Raw genomic sequence first — 18,464 nt, 5'->3', positions numbered from 1 at the left:
CAGGATGGCTCAAGGTGGACAGAAGAAGATGAACTCTTGCAATGATCTCTGAAAGGAAGTCAATGTCAGACTGAAGAATTATTCCATTTGCTATTTTATTTTTCCCCTATAAATATAATTACTGAAAACAAAATCTCAGAGCCTTCTATCCTTGATCTGACTCTACATTGCTAAATCCAATATATTTCAGGCCCCCATGAAAAATTGGTTCCTTTATGAATGCCTTGTGGGAGCCACTTTCAAGTGTCTCTGATTATTTTGGTTCTATTACATGCGTTTTTCCACTGCATCTCAACATTCAGCTGGAATACTACACATAGTTCTGGAATGTAGATGCATTGTAAATTAAAACATATGATCAGCAGATAGTCCCTAAATTGTGAACTGAAGAAATGTGTGTATGTTCCCCATCGATACAGGTATCCCTCCACCTGGTGCTTCACTCTCTACAAGGAAGTTGAAGCTTATACCTCTATTACAAATAAATAATTCATGTAGATTCCCTATGTTAATAGGGAAGCAAGCTATTCTGCCAATCTGGGCTATTGTTCCATATAAGCCTCCTTTATCCCCACTTACCCAGAGAGCATTTTATGTCATTCCTTTCTCCTTCATCTAGGTTCCCTTAGTTGGAGCTCAAGCATTTGCTTCGACTATTAAGTGTGAAAGCATGTCAAATGATTGAACAGAGAAATGTCTGAATTCAATTTTGGAATTATTAATTACTATTTATTACATGGTTTTGGATTCTAGAACAGGAAAAATATTTTTTCAATGTATATCAAGCTCTTTCTTGAAAATCTTTAACACATTACCCTCTGTCGTTACAGAAGGTGCTTCATTCCCTTCTGGTTTAAGCATTTGCTTACAGGTGGTGTCATCTCTGTGAATCTTTTTGGCATTATCCCCATTGTTTGTTTATTTTCCTCTGTAATATATAGCTGTCTATTATGATCTCACCAAGGGCAACCCCTTCTCTATTTGCTTGACCCTAGCAAAGACCACTGGTAATTGCCTTGCATTTCTATGGCATTCTTAGTCTGCTTTGCTGATTTTAGTGATTTATATGCTGAGAAATCAAGGCTTATAGAATAGTACAGCACATTACAGGCCCTTCAGCCCACAATGTTGTGCTGACCCTCAAACCCTGCCTCCCATATAACCCCTCACCTTAAATTCCTCCATATACCTGTCTAGTAGTCTCTTAAACTTCACTAGTGTGTCTGCCTCCACCACTGACTCAGGCAATGCATTCCATGCACCAACCACTCTCTCAGTAAAAAACCTTCCTCTAATATCCCCCTTGAACTTTATTATAATAAATAAAATCTCTTGTAAAGATGTAGATTATTGAAGTGCAGTAATTCCTTAATCCTCTTTTAACACTTCTCCAATTTAGTCACTATTACACACAGTTTAAAATGCCAGCTCCAGGTTAACTATTTGTACAAATTCTCCTCCTTGATTCAAAAGTGAAACACTGTCGGACGCACATGTACAAGCACATCATGACTCAGTTTTCTTTCATGATTCAACCTTCTAGGTATTGAGATAATCTGAAGTTCTATTTGATTACAATAATATTTATTACAGAATTTGTTCTCAGCTGATTAAACAGGTGATGTTAAAACGTTAGCTATATTTTGCCTTTTTATGTTCATTCTATGTATGTACTTACTACTCAGTCAGGTAAACCTCTCTGAAACTCTCAAAAGGAAAATTCAATAGTGTGATCTATGATATTCTGTTCTACAAAATTAGAGCATTGTCTGTGGTTAAAAGGAGCAATTTAAAATGTTAGAGTGGGGTTCGGCAGTAGTTATTGTTCACCTTCCTGTATTCCAGATTTGATTCATAATTCATAGTAATCTATGAAGATGTCGTTCTAGTCCAGTATAAACATTAGCCCTATCTTACCTAAAGTTTTAACTAATGACCATGACAAGATACTGTACATTTATTATTAATCATAGAGCAATATTTTGAAATTATGTATTGTCCAGCGTCTTCCAATTTATTTATTTTCCCACCAATTCTTCATTCCTTGTATTTATAATTTACAAAATAATCAGCAATCAATGCATTGGGTTCCGAAGTGACAAAGAGAAGACCTCATTTCTACATTCACATTGAGAGTTTTGTTGCTGCTGTTACATTTATCTTCTGATCTGTTTCTTTTTTTATAATCACAGATTCACTTTTCTTTTTGCATGATTCATAAAAGATTTATTTTCAAGTTCTTACTGGTGTTAATATTTTTGCAATAAGCTATAGCATTCTCTAATCATTTCAAATTAATTGCTTATTAAAATATAGTTTTCCATCTATTAATTCACCTTAAAAGAACAGCAGAATAAATTTGACTGAGTTACATAAAACTACTTGGAATATCATGCACCTTTAGGATGTCACCGATTTACTGAAATCCACAAGTGTTTTAATCCAGCATCCAGTTGTTCAGTAATCCTGATATTCTTGCACCTGGCTCACTCACTAGCTCAGAGTCTGAGCCAAGGGGTCAGATTTTGGGTTTTAGTTTGCAACCATGGCCAAAATTGGAGTCCAGAACAGCAACAGTTAGGAACATGAAAGAGTTTGCAAATGGAATCAGGGTCCAGAGTGCTTGTGTATTTCTTGCTCCCTTTAAACATCAGATACACTGGAAAATTTATTATATCTCTATGTAATATGTAAATAAAAAGGTGTAACAATAATCCATTAGTATGCTGTTCCAGCACTACTGATGACAATTTATCAAATTTATCATGTAACTGCATTAATTGATTGATTAATTTATTAGAACACAACATCATTCTTTGGCTTTCTTTAACCAAAGCTTCTTATATGTAAAAAAAAACTTGGGCGCTGAAGTTACACACTGATGTGCAACATCAAACAAAATTCTATTGCATATGAAAGTATTCATATCATGTTAATGATACACTGCATTCATATCTAGTCGCTCCCTCAGTGATAACAAAAGAGATGAGGAATGTCCTCTCAGTACTATACTGCTCATTATAATCTAGGGTAGTGTGATTCCCAGCAGGAATAATGGTAACTGTGCCATGATAAGCCTTTGCTCAAAAAAGAATAGAGCAAGGTTGAACAGTCTCAGTCCAAATTGCTAAATGTTTCTATCAATAAGCTTACTAACACAATATAGTGAAGAATGTTGACTTTAGTAAAATACTAAAAGGCAATTAGTGCAATGCCTTTCACGATGAAAGACTTTCAAAATAATCAGCAATCAGTACTGAGAGGACATTCCTCATCTTTTTTGTTATCACCGAGGGAGCAACTAGATATGAATGCAGTGTATCATTAACATGATATGAATACTTTCATACGCAATAGAATTTTGTTTGATGTTGCACATCAGTGTGAAACTTCAAGCCCAAGTTTTTTTACATATAAGAAGCTTTGGTTAAAGGAAGCCAAAGAATGATGTTGTGTTCTAATAAATTAATCAATCAATTAATGCAGTTACATGGTAAATTTGATAAATTGTCATCAGTAGAGCTGGAACAGCATATTAATGGATTATTGTTACACCTTTTTATTTACATATTACATAGAGATAAAATAAATTTTCCAGTGTATCTGATCTTTAAAGGAAGCAAGAAATACACAAGCACTCTGGACCCTGATTCCACTTGCAAACTCTTTCATGTTCCTAACTGTTCTGGACTCCAACTTTGGCCATGGTTGCAAACTAAACCCCAAAGACTTTCACAATGAACATGAATTAGAGAGAAAAAAATGAAATTAAGTTAAAATGGAAGTTTTGTTTCTCGTGTTAGAGCAGTGATTTTATTTCATGAATAATCCATCTGTATCTGGAAGATTCCTGGTGCTATCCCAGCAATTTGATCTTATATAGGGGTTTAGGTAAATTATTACTGCTTTTGCATGGGAATAATATCAATGAGAAAAAAGATAGAATATCTTTAAAGTGTTACGTATTCAGGCAACAATAAATATATGAGATCAGCAAGGGTTTCTTATAACAAACAACACGTTTATTAAACACAGAAAACAAACCCCCCAAAAGTAAACAAACACTACCGTAACCGGAAACAGCTGCTGAGCGGCAGCCCAAACAGTTCGTAAAGTGATATTCCAAAACAGTTCTTTAAAGTGGTATTGCCAAAAGTTCGATATGCTCACAGTCCATTTAAAAGGAGAGACTTTATAGGACGATTTAGGTTCTCTTTCACGTCGCTTGCTTCGATCCCCGACATCGAACTTCCCACGAAGAATTCACGAAACAGAACGGCTTAAAGGCACTGACCTTTCCTTCTCCACTACCTTCAATCCTTTCTAGTTAAACCTAGGGATTAACACGAAGATAGTCAATGAAATCCTTCCAAATAAGGATCAAACAAAGGTCGCCCCCGTTTCACCGTAGAAAGCGATTCTCCTCGATCTTTAACTTCCAACTTCGAATCTTCACTCTCCACTAATTTCGAACTAACAGGATCATAAAGAACCTGCTGGCAATAACCTTTTAAACTTTAGGCATTAAATAAAAACTTCATCCTTCAACTAAACTGCGTCATCTCTTAAAACACGCAGTGGCATGAAGTCAACCTGGCAAATCCAGCCACGAACTGCCCCTCCTCACAGGGTGGGGTCTACCTTTTATAACCTGTAAAAAAAACCCATCACATGATCTCTACTGGCGGGAAAATGACGTCATTCCACCATCACAAGACCATCACCTCAAGTCCAGTACAGCTTCAACCCCAGTCACATGACAAGGGCTCCACTGTCATGTGTCACGAGTACGTAACAAAAGTAGTTCTCTTCCGGACACATCTTTTTTGATTTAATTTTCCTGATTAATTGAATTTGTAGATATCACTTTTCCTTTCAATTAGTACAAATTCTTGTTAGCTGTCAGTATGACATCTTAAATGCACATCAGAGGTTTGAAAATATGTGCGTGATATTAAGGCCAGTTTTTGCCTTTGAATTAGTGAGCAGGATAGATGTGGTGTCTTGTTTTCCAGAGGAATAAAAAGCTACAGTAAAAACACACCTTTTAAAATATTTTTAACTCTTAATAGCATTTGAACAAATTTTGGTTTAGAAGATAATTGTGGAAAATTAAATATTGTCCAAAGGAGTTAATGGCAAGATGTAGAATTTGAAAATAATGAAAAATTATTGAATTAGTTAAATATTGTATTCATTCTAAAAGTAAATAAATGAGTAAAATATTGATGCCTAGAAATTCATCCCTGGTCAGAAAGGTATCTATGTTATAGTATAGGATCAGCCATATTAGTGAATTTCAGAGGCAGAGTGTAATACGCTAACTCAAAAATCCTTGATTTACAAGATTTGACTCACCCCAAAAATCTTCAATAGAAAGTAATGTTACTTATGAATAATTCTACAAAATATGAAAAATATTTTAATTAAAGTTGCTTTACTCTGAGTAAATATCTAAGTGTAAAGAATCTATTTCATACCAATGAAATATAATAATATAATCAGAAAATAATGGAAATGGTGGCCTTATTTGTTGAAAAAATATAATTTTGTTACCATTCTAAAGAAACTTTAATTCGTATGTGAAATGTTCATTGGCAAATGTTGCAATGCAGGTTAGATTATTTTAGTTTCTGTTTGTCAGAAAATTCCACTTCATTAAAATTGAAAGAAGAAGTTGCAAAATACTTTGTTTCTTTGTAAATGTTGATTATGTGGTCAAGAACTTATGTAAGTGAGAACCTTCAATTGGCACTTCATGTGGCAAGATGCAAGCAATCTCGCCAAGAGTTTAATTTACCATATTTTCTGGCAAGGAGGTCACAAGTGGTATATATTTACACGAAACTCCCACAGTAGGGCAGAGTGGAGTTGATTGGAAGGGGAGAATCCCGTTCTGGAGCAGTGGGGAATTAGAGGGAAAATCTGATTGTTATTCTGCTGAGTGATTCTGGAATTAGCACTCAAGATTTGAAAACTTTTGATTAATTTCATGATATATTGACATCAAATTAAAGCTCAAAATTAAAAGAAAATTGATAAATCTAAATAGATGATGTGCCTGTCATTCTTTGCATGAAGGTTTAACAGTACAAACAGAGCACTTTACAAATTGCAAAAAGAAATCAATGGATCTTCCACGACAGTGAAGCTCCTTGTTGGAAAAGCATGGTACTGTGAACAGATTACTCATTCTTGTTTGCTTCACAGCCTTTGCCTTTATTTATTTATTCATGTTTCTGCTGCTTTCTTTGCAATTCTTTGGAGGCACTGAAAGCGGCCGGAGTTCACCTTATTATAGCCAGCTAGACATCAAGCCAAGTCCTGTCCAGACTCCTATACATTTCCATATACCAGGTAGGAGCTTACGCATTCACCAGCATGGCTTGAATGCATTAGACCAAATAACAGAATTTCTATTTTACATTAAGGTGATAGTTTTCAAATGTAAAATTGCACACAGCAAAAATCAATAGCTGTTGCAGAGAGACATGCAGGTTCAAGCTCAATGGGAAGCATCTTAACCATTTTGATTCTCAGTTATAAAGTTTCAAATCAATTATTAAACATTGCCAATAAATAGATGCTTACATGTTCACCTTAGTAAATTATTTGGGGAGAGATCCCATGTGCACAAGACTGCTGACAAATGCAGAATTACACAGAGATGTGTGGCGACTTATTAGAGAATAATATTTTGGCAGAAAACACAAATGGTATACCTGTGATGTATGCAAGAGCAGAGGCATAAGGAAATTCCATTAGCATCAAGTTCCTCTCCAAGTCACACCCACTCCTCAACTTCTTTATCAATGCTGGGCCAAAAACATGTAATTCCCTACCCGCAAGCACTGTGGAGCTAACTATTATTCAAGAGAGTTGTCAACCACAGTTTAGGAAGGCAAATTCTTCTACTTTCTCAAGGGCACATGGGGGAAGACCATCCAAATATTGCCAGAATTCCATAAAATGATTTTTTAAATATTTCTATCCTTAGAAATTCCCAATCTCAGTCAAAAGGAGTTGGGGAACACGAAGTTATAGAACAGCCGTGCAATATTTCTCAAAGGACAAATAGGTGGAGTTATTCATTCATCAGAATTCTTGCAGATGATAGTGCATTGAACTTGGAAATGGGGATGATTATGTTTAGTAAATTCATGGGTAAAGACTTCATATGAGTATTCCAGTTCTGTACATGCGGCACCTAAATTTTCGCACAGAACTCCTAATTAGAACAAAACTGTTTTTTAATTCTTTCGTCATTCATAGCTATGTTGTACACAAGGCCCCCATGATTGCCCATTTCTTACCTGTTCCAGGTCTATAATGCTATATAGAAATAAATACATTGTCAAATTTATAACTTTTAAAGAACTAAAGCAGCTATTTTCACATGACTGAACAAGGTTTGTACTGAACATTTAGAGGTAACTCTGTATTCTTAAAGATTAAAATAAGTGACTGCTTTCTACATGTACAGTGACATTCATGATATTTTTACATGTCCTGTGTCCTAAGATACCTTTTCTGTTTCTGTATGTCTCATTCATTATGTCAGAACATTTCAAAAGGCAACAAAAAGTGCATCCCATTGGCATTTTACTGTGCTTCCAGAACACAAAATAAATTAGCTTTGCACAGCAAGTCCCAGCGGATGGGAAGCTGGAACACAATCCAGTGGTATATTGCTGAATAGGTGGAAATGATTGAGGTAGTTGCATGACTTACTTATTTGTTTTCTAGAGTAAAAACCAACACCAACAATAAGTTTGGAAAATCTATGTAGATTGTTAGTGTTTAAGGAAGGGTCAGTTCTACTTTTGGGCCACAGCCTCACAATAACTTGTTAGTAACTCTCCATTTTTACCTACTAATGTGTGATACACAACCAATGGAATATGACATATTAATGATCAGGCATAAATTTACTTCATATACTGTAGGTTCTAAATAGTGACAGTTGCTTTATGAAACTAAAATGCAGCATTTGTTTATGCCATGAATGTGCCAACACATTGCATCATTTATTTGTCTGTTGGCTTTCTGGTGATTTTCTTTTCAATGGAACTGGCATGGTGTGTAATTGTAGAGGCAAGCACCATTACTGCAATGCAATGCTATGCTTCAGGATCATGTCCTCATGCTGTTAACAGTCATTGGATTTGCTTCATTTATTTATGAGGCCACTTTCATGGCATATTACATGAAGAAATATATGATCTATGTATTGTAGGTGCACCAAGGCCCAGGGAAACCTTGTTTCATATGGTTGTATATATTACAGTCAGATGACAATAAACTTGAACTTGGAAAAAAAAGTCTCAAAAACATAGCAAGTAAAATGAATTAATCCACAATATAGACTTAGTTAAAGGTATCTGAAGTTTTGGATATTACTACAATTCAGCAAGTATCAAGTTGACACAAGGGTTGGATTCAGCGTTGAATTAACAATCTAATTAAAATAAATTACAAGACTAAAGTGAAATCTTATGTAAGTTACTGCATATTATTGCAATTCAACAGCTAACTGAAGTAAGACCTTCTTAATTAATGCTATTTCAGAATGAAGAACTATTCTATATGACACACTATGTCAGTACATTGCATTTTGCTGTATTAACAATTGCTATCCTTGCTTTCTTCTCTTTTTCTTCAGCTAGTGGAGAAAGTTCTAATATCTACCGGAAGCCCCCTATCTATAAGCGACATGGTACTATCTGCATGATTCTTACACATAAGTCTTTGAATGTTTACAGTATTCTTAAATGTAGAGCTTGTTCAGTAAAATACGGTTTAACTAAAGCTTATGAGCTAAATACTTTTAAGAATAATTCTTTGTGTCTTATCAAGCGACTCTAATGCAGAGAGCTTCTCTGTACTTAAATTTTCAGTTTGCACATTTAGTAAATACCTTTCTTCTACATTTTGAGAAAAAACCTTGCATAAACTATCCTGCATCACTATTCCACACAATTCTTTCAGACCATTTCAAAGAAAACAGTAAGCATCCTTATGATAAATATACTTTACTAAGACTTACTTGCACCAGAGGAAATTGTTGTTTTTGTTTGCTTCCTAGAAATTTTTCAAACTGACTACCAACACATAGATCGTCTTTTATTTTGAATGAGTATTCTGGTTCCTGGTTATTTTTTTTTTTTGCAGCAATCACCAATTCAATTTGGTTTGCAGCCTATAAGATAAATAAACAAATGTTACGTATTTGAGAAGGCAATTTCTCCTATATGAGTATCATTTCACTGAATTTGAATCAAAAAAAGAAACCCTGTATCATTCCATTGTTTGGACACCAGTTTAATTCACAGGTTCATTATGCACAATAGCAGTCTTCCATTATCAAACATTTTCTTCATGCTTAATAATGAAGGAGACTGATCGTTATTATTTACAGTAAATAAATATTAGAAACATGTAAATTGATTTTCTCCCCCAGGTGAAATAAGCAATAATTCTTTGAACATATGTACATCACTGTAGCTGCTGTACATATATATTACAGTGATTGTGATGGAAAAAGCATTGTTTGTACTTTTCTGCAACAGACAATTTAAAACCTACAGTTCAGTATTGAACTATAAATAAAATTGACATGAATTTGCACTTTGTTACCCTCCACACCATGCTAAAATAGAGATATTTTCTCTTCAGTATATATTTTTCTTCCATATCCTTCTGCTTACATTTCTCACTCTGATGCTTGTTTCTTTTCCTGCCTGCTAACTGGGCCTTGGCTCATCAATATGCTGTAAGTAATCTTGGTTACTTTAATATATTTATTCAATCTGTGAATTTCAATGCATGTCTCTCAGAGAACGAAGAGATTCAAAATCAACAATATGTCTTCCATTTTGTATCATTAAGAGGAATGCAATTATGTTTGCAAAGATGCTAAGAAGATTTACTGTATTGAGAATGAAACATTGAAGCAACTAACTCATATCTAAAACAAATGTCTCACCAGTATTATAATCTATCTAGACTTGTAATTAATCCAAGTCTAATTACTTCTAAGAGCGTTTGTATCTTTAATTACTTGCAAATACAAGGTTCATGCCATGATGAACTCCGTTCTATATTTCTGCATCCTTGTTTATATTCGTCAAATAAAGGTGATTGTTGTACATCTTTTATTACTGGAACAATGGATATTCCTAGCATGTATTCTATGTAAAATAGTGTTACTTGCTAGAATAACTGGTAGGAAGATGAATTCTTAGCTTAAAATGTGCCGTGTTATTGGCTATCAGTTTCATGTGAATAATTGGATAATTAGTCCTGTACTATAGAAAGAAATACAATGCATCTACAAAAATTACGATGGTTAATAACTAATAAGCACATATGCATATGCACTTTTACCGGTGGATGATTGTTTGAACATGGTGTACAAGGATATCCATGTCAAGGATAGAATTGCTAGGCCTTTACTACTGTTGTGCTCAATAACTGCACATGTGCTCAGGGATCTCATCAGAAGCCAAAAGTTAACTTACATGACCTCTTGGCATGGTGGGAGCTTTGAAGGAGTCAGCGTTCAATTGTGGAAATCATAGCAACAAAGCAGGCAAGATGGACACCTTCAGCCAGGCCTTCTTTCTTCTGTGGCAGAACTCCATCCTGCCACACATTCAAAGTCCAATGACAATGTGCTTTGCATACGGATTGCGCCAATATCAGCAGACTTGTATGCTGCTGCATCAGCCAAGTAGATGTTTACAATTTAATTTTCCATTATGCTTCGGGTGCATTAAGAAATGTCAGTGATTGACTCAGCAGCACATAAAAAGCTTGCACTGCACAATAAAACTACCAAATAACAAAAGGTGACTATTATCACCAATAAGGTATACAGGTCTCATAATCTTAATAACTGTCACAAAAGATGCAAGAATAGCAGTTGGCATTTGGAAGTTATAATTATTTTGACCCAAAGAGAAGCATCTCTTAGTATTCATTGTATTATTCCAGCCCTCTAATAATACCTCCCATGACTCAGCCAAATTGTCACACGTTATAGCAACATTCACTGGATGATCGGTCAATGAGAACTTGGGCTTGAAAACCTGAACTTGTTCAATAAGGGAAATACACTTATTGACAAGCTCTAAAGGTCTTTCTCATATAATACATTAAACATTTCTAAGGTAATCACTGCAATATTACATTAATATAGAACATCCAATTATTCAAGAAATATTTCTATTCCTTATAGTCTTTTCATAAAATTTCATTGAGCATTATGTGGTGTTAGCTTGAAGTTAGTGCATACAGTTGATCAGAAGAAAACTAATTAAAAATCAGAAAAAGCCGCTTAAGTTGAGCTTGCCTTTGCCTGGTATGTCAGTTATAATGTCAGTTGTGCTTGTTCAAGCAGAGATATTAAAGTATGCTAAATTCAAGATGCACTTTTAATTTAAAGGCTATCTTTTCAGGCAGGAAAAGGAGCCAGCTCAGATTGCAAAAATACAGAGAATTTACTGTTGATATATACTTGGACAGGCTCATTCAGTTGATACGCGTTCGACTAAATTTAGAAAGCATGTGTCTAGAGAGTAATGTACTTGAATCTCTGGGCACACCAGCAAAAACCGCCTCAAGCCAAAATAATTTTAGCAGGGGCACATTAATCCAGTATTCAACACCTTATATACAGAAGTGAAGGACAATAAACATATTAATCTGCTGGATAGTGTACATCTAGCTGGAGTATGTGGGCATTTCTTACCAAGTATTTTGAAACCATTGGAGCCCATGATTTGCATGTCATGGGGCAAAGTTGTAGAGCAGTATTTACTTCTTTAACATACAATTTAAATTAACCTTTAGTACAGCAGTAATAAATAACCTTAAAAGTACAGTTCACATAAATGCTATTAATCAATAACACTGAATGCTGGTAGAAAAGCTTCATATACTCAGGGGCTCTGCACCAAAGCAAAGTAGAATATAATTTGTTCAGAAAGGAGAAACTTACTGTGTTTAAATTTAGTTGAAAGGCAAGTGAGGATTATCTGTTATAGCAGATGTTTACATAGTTACACAATGTTCATTTATGTGCTTTGAGAAATAAGTTCAAAATCACCCAGTGTAGACCAAGGTTACAAATCATGAATGTAACAGAATAGCTACTAACATTCCAGGTTGGTTGTCCTTTACTGCCTGGAGGAATAAAGGGTAGTTTTATGAGAGCAATCACTGAAATGCTCTGAACATTTCTTGCTTTGTTTTGGCTTTCTTGTCTTTTTTTTAATATTGATGGTTACTGATATGAGAATGACGATGATAGAAATACCATTGCCACATTTGAGAGGCATCCTGCCTTATGAGGAATGCTCCTATAACCTCCTGCCATCACATTCTCATTCAGTCCCTCTTTCAGACAATGAAGAGTGGGTTTTTTTCCCTCTCTAGTATTTGTATGTGATGGCATACGAAACAGTTTGCTGATGTTGCAAAGACACCTGAACTGGAACTGGTCTTCAGTGAGATATTATAAGTGTTTAGTGGCACGGTAGCATTGCAGCTAGCCAGAAGCTTCTAAGGTGCCAGTGATCAGGTTCAATTCTTGCTGCTGCCTGTAAGGAGTTTATATGTTCTCTCTGCGACTGCATAGGTGTTCTCTGATGCTCCAGTTTCCTCCCACATTCGAAAGTTTTAATGGTTCACAAAGGTTAGTAAGTTGTAGGGACGATATGTTGGCACCAGACACATGACAACACTTGTGAGATGCCCATAGCACGTCCTCGGACTGTGCAAACAACACACTTCATTGAATGTTTTGATGTATATGTGACAAATAAAGATAATCTTTTTATCATTATCTTCTTATCAGGAAAATCCTGATCTCAGATCATTGGTAGCGACTTCTTTTCCTGTCAGATGTTCTATACCTGCTTGCACAAGGATTTATTTGGCCACTTTTATTGGGATTTGCGTTAGCTGACCTTTAACGTAAGCAGAACAAAATGAACTCCTAATGGTGGAAACTTCCCTTCTGGAAGCTGCATCATACTGTTCATTTGCTCTGTGTGTCATTTCTGTTGCAATCCTTTCACAGTATTTGCAGTTCACATTTTGCCTGTGTGCTTATCCTATTTCTCTGTAATATCCCAATCCACTGGGAAATTTGTCCAGTGTTACAAATTCGGATAAATGTTATTAATAGGACATAGATAAGCAGCTTGGTTTGCCTAGTGATTACGTTCTCAATATTCATGTTAGAAACCTGAGCCAGTTGGGTTAGGGAGGTACTCTGATCAATGCTCTGGTAAACACTTAGCGTTTGACATTGCAATGTTATTCAGCGGGTTTCATTCCTGGCTCCAGTGACATTTCCTATCAGGCAGAGACAGAAGATGGCATACTAATGAGTGTTTCCTCACAGCTGTAATATGATAGTCCATGTTGACCCCATTGTATATTGTGTGTAAGTAGATTCGCTGGTGTTAATGTTCTCAGAAGAACAGGTCATACTGATAAGGAAAAGTCAGAATGATATCTTCGTAAAATTTAAAAGTGAAGTCAGAATTTTGGCAATCATGCAATTACTAAATCAATTATGTAAATTAAAGGACCTTTTAATGAAATTACACCTGGAGTTCGCAGTACCTGCCTCCTGTATTGTGACATTTGCGTTAAACAAACCATATTTGTAAGGCTTAAAAAAATACTCAGTAAATGCCCAAACACTCAGAAGAGGTGTGTGTAGAAATGGATAATTAATAAATTTATTTTCCAAGCTAAGTAATGCAGGTTTCATCAGCATGATCATAATTAAGCTGTATTAGTCACCATCATATTTGAGAGAGAAAACCCTTCCAATACAAGCGATAGCTTGCTGTATCCATTTTCTTGAATTTGAGGTTTATATGCAGTCATCTGTGTAGTGATCCTATATGCATCAAAGTTCAACAAGAGATATGAATGCATTGATGATGATTGATGTATTTTTAAACTAGATTTATTAAAATATCAGCACCAAGCTTTTGGAGGAGATTTTAACTTTCTGTGCACAGGGCAATGTTAAGGTAGACTTTCACAGTTTCATCCCTACTTTACTCTAAGTTTCTCCAAAGCCTTCTGCTGGCCAGGTAAAGTACCTGTTCAAAGCAGACAAAAGACTCATTTACAAGTTCGAGTCTTATTATTTGCAAAGGGCCCTAACAACATTGTAGCTACCTGTTTGTGAAAAGACCCGGCTTGGAAGGGTAAGTACTAGTATTTTGAGGAAGAAGAGGAGCAATATGGTCATCAACACTCTCACATCCTCACAAAACACTCTCTTCTGTTTATGTGTTCTTCCCTTTTTCCTCCAGCAGCCTCTATGACACTGAGCTCACAGACACTCAGCACCAGAGAGTGACATCAATTAGCTATCCTGCTGACATCCAACTCTTGTCACTTGTTCAATTTGTGATTTGAATTGCAGCATTTCCTACTTTACATAAGTTAAATAAACATGATCTTTCTGATTTGATTTATTTTGTTAAACTTTGTACAAAACATATCATGAAGAGATGTTATAAGTTTCTAGGAAGGAATGACAATTTCCCCTCAAAATGGAGACTCATAGACTCATATAATACAGAAAAAAGCCACTATATTCTTGCCAATCATCAAGGACCCATATGTATTAACCTTTCTGATTGCTTCTGAATGTCCACAGCATGTAGAAGCACATTTGGAAGTTTCAGAAATATATTGAGTATTTAAAAAAAACAGATTTTCAGATTTGACATTCCAGGAGCTGGTTTGCGATTAGGACCTGCCCACATGATTCCCCATTATGATAAAAAGGGTCCTTTTGACACATGGAGGCCTCCCCATGAAGAACCTTCCCAGTAGATTCTGCACATTCCTGCTGGGGTGATTACCAAGAGATGTGTGAAAGCCAGCAGCATTGCCAGATGTGTGAAAACCAGCCAGCAAATTTGGTCCTGTTATTTCTTAGTCATTTGACATTTCTACTTACAGACCTTACATTTTTTTCCTATCTTTGACCTTTTGGCAAGCTTTAATACGTGGCTTCCACTGCCATCATCAACGCAAATCTACGCAGGGTGCTAATAATGTCATACTACCAATTGGAGCGGCTGCCCATTTCTATCTGATGTTGTTCATCCAATGCCTAGATAGGTCAATAAAGTAACATGACATTGAAATTCAGTTCCAGTTACAGTAAATACTATAGAACACAGTGATAGTATATTTAGCTGATACCATTTATTTAATCTGTGCTAACATTCACCCAGCCAGTTTAATGCAAGTGGAATTTACTGCACTTCTAATTTATTTTAGTAAATTAATATGCTTAGCTATTGGTAGGGCCAGAAAGAATGTTGATGGCCACCATTGCTTGATGAATATATTATAAAGACATGTATGTTCTGAGTAGCTTTGAATAAAACATGTTCAGGCATATAATTTGCCTGCACTGTGATATTATTATTGTTTTTTTAAATTTCTTCTTTGAATACAGTCTACATAGTTTTGCTGAAGCAATTTGTGCAGGATGGACAATGGAAGGCATTGTATATAATTTAACTCTGCTTCATTGTATTGGCACTTATGTCATTTGCTGGAAATAATATTTTTATTATTCTTACATTCAACAAGAGACAAAGAAATTTCATTTTTATCTCCACAGATGAACTTGTAGGGAAAACTATTGCCTGCCATAACACTAAGAAGGTTATAGGTTTGATGTAAATTTGCTGAGTCAACTGATAATCAGCTTTCTCCGCAGCTTATCTTGCAACAGTAGGAAAGTGGAGATCATCTGGGGGCTGCACCTGGTTGCTTTTCAGTTTCTGTGTTAATATGAAGTGAGAATTGGATCAGTGAATTAGCCCTCAGAGAAAGATCAATAGAACAGAAGAAATCTATTCCCCCCATTGGTGAACAACAGGAGGAAAAGATATTGAAACAAATTATGTATATCACACTCTAACCATGGTGCATTTATTTCTCAGAATATGTGTACATAGCAACAAAAAGCAAAACCAGCGAGGATATTGTACAGTCTGCAAGATATCCTGCAGCATACTCTCCTGATATATTCCAGCAGGCAGAGCCAGAGTATTGGCAATACCCAACTTCGCCTAAAGGTAAGCATCCAAATAGATAGATGTTAATGAGCATTTTATTTAATAAGTAATGCATATATTATATTAGTGGAAACATGTAATCAATATCCATATCTGTTGTTGGAGAGTGGTCTGGAGGAGTGTTGGTTCATTTGGTTGTATATGTGTGTAGTCAAATGACAATAATCTTCAACTTAAACTTGGAAGCTAAAATTCCTACTCACCACATGAAAATAAAAAAGTATTTCTCATTATGTTTGCAGTCTAATCAAAGTATAAAAATAGAAATATGATTTAATAAATACATATGAAATATGAACAGGTGTAGGGCATCTGCCCCTTTGAGCCTGCTCCACCATTCAACTGGATCATGGCTGATCTGGTCATGGACTCAGGTCCACCTACCTGACTTTTCCCATAACTGTTACTTCCCCTATTATGCAAAAATCTGTGTAACTGTGTCTTAAATGAGGTAGACTCTAGTGATTCCCTGAGCCGAGAATCCCATAGATTCACTACTCTCTAGGAAAAGCAGTTTCTCCTTATCTCAGCCCTAAATATATTCCCCTAAATCTGGAGGTTATGTCGGTTAGTTCTAGTCCAACTTATTAGTGGAAGCAGCTGTTATAGATTCACCTCTCATTCTTCTGAATTCCAGCGATTATAGCCTTAGATGTTTCAACCTCTCTCCATTGGCTAACTTCCTCATCTCCAGAATCAGCCTGGCGAACCTCCTCTGCAACACCCCCGAAGTCAGTATATCTATCCTCATGTAAGGCCTGAGCAATACCCTGTACGACTGTAGCATAACTTCCTTGCTGTTAGATTCAATCCCTCTCCCTCAAACAATAAAGCCCAACATTCAATTTGTGCTCTTGATCATTTGTTGCATCTGCAAAGCAACCTTTTATGATTCATGTCCAAGCACTCCCAAGTCCCTCTTTCACCATTTAAATAATAATCTGATTTTCTACTTCTCCTTCCAAAGTGAATGATCTCCCAGCTACAAGCATTGTACTCTATCTGCCAGACTAGTCCCACCCACTTAACCTGACTGTATCTCTCTGCAGGCTCTCCACATCCTCTGCACTATTTGCTTTGCCACCCAGTTTAGTGTCACCAGCAAACTTAGATACATTATACTCAGTATCCTCTTCCAGATTATAAAATGTATAGTATATCGTGAACATTTGTGTCCTGACCCATAAGACCAAAAGATATAGGAGTAGAATTAGGCCAACCAGAAAAACACCCATTTATCCCAATTCTCTGCCTTCTATTGATTAACCAGTTAACCGTCCATACTAATACTTACCCCCAACTCCATGCATTCTTATCTTATGGAAAAGTCTTTTATGTGGCACCTTATTGAATGCTTTCTAGAAATCCAAGTGTACAACATCCACCTGTTCCCCTCTACCAATGTGCTTATTATATCCTCAAAGTTTGCCGGACAGAACTTGCCCTTCATGAGTCCATGCTGTGCCTAGCCGATGAACCTCTTCTATCCAGATTTCTCACTATTTTTTCCTTAGTGATAGTATCAAGCATTATCCCAACTATCAATGTTAAGTTAGCTAGCCTCTAGTTACCCACTTTTTGCCTAGGTTATTTTTTTAAAGAATGGTATGATGTTATTTTCCTGTTTCACATTTGCTACTTCATTAGGAAGGAAATTAATTGAAGCAAAATAAACTTCTAAACATTAAAATTAATTAAGTAATTAAGAAGCTAAAATTGAGTGGAAGAGTGAACTCAATACAAGAGTAAACAGACTTTGGTAATAGCTTCATTTCTCTGTTAATCAGAATGTGCTGCGGTGAAATCAATATACAATGTACATTTTGTGCCTTGTTAACTACAACAGTATTCAGATTTTCCTTGCTTAGTTAAATCAAAATCTGAGTTAAATCAATCAAAGTTATTTGCTAAATATTGCTGGTGCCTAGAAAAGAACACTGACCGGACCTTCCAGGAAAATATCATAGAGTTGACTTCCTTATATTAGTGTTACATTATATAGTATTGGAAACTAAAAAGAAAATATAATATAAACCAATGTATCTGTAGCAGTTACATATAGATGCCATTCTTGTCTGTAATTCAAACTATTGCTATGTATGTTCAAAATGATATTGTGTTTAAGATTACAAAGATCTAATTATCAAATTAGGTGAATGCAGGCACCTTAGAATACCTACACAGGCTTAAAATCAAAACTTTTGCTGTAAATTTTACTACTATATCCTTAATATTAATCTTTAATTCAAATTGTGAAGTGTTATATTTTTAGAGTGTTTTATCTCAATTTAAATCAATCATACCATTATGTTCTAATAATAAATTCATTTT

The 18,464-nt window shown here is 35.5% G+C and overlaps 1 protein-coding gene across 3 annotated transcripts in view; it reads left to right on the top strand.

Annotated features, from left to right (window-relative positions):
• Positions 1 to 18,464, top strand: part of ablim3 (actin binding LIM protein family, member 3) — a 305,340-nt gene that overhangs the window by 255,298 nt on the left and 31,578 nt on the right. For all 3 annotated transcript variants that reach the window (XM_059990185.1, XM_059990183.1, XM_059990184.1), the window contains one exon: positions 15,999 to 16,133. In XM_059990185.1, coding sequence (XP_059846168.1) covers positions 15,999 to 16,133 — 135 coding nt within the window. The remainder of the gene's footprint in view (positions 1 to 15,998; positions 16,134 to 18,464) is intronic.

Source organism: Hypanus sabinus, chromosome 15, assembly GCF_030144855.1.
Source record: "Hypanus sabinus isolate sHypSab1 chromosome 15, sHypSab1.hap1, whole genome shotgun sequence".
Classification (NCBI taxonomy): Eukaryota; Metazoa; Chordata; class Chondrichthyes; order Myliobatiformes; family Dasyatidae; genus Hypanus; species Hypanus sabinus.
This window is presented reverse-complemented; position numbering and strand designations above follow the sequence as displayed.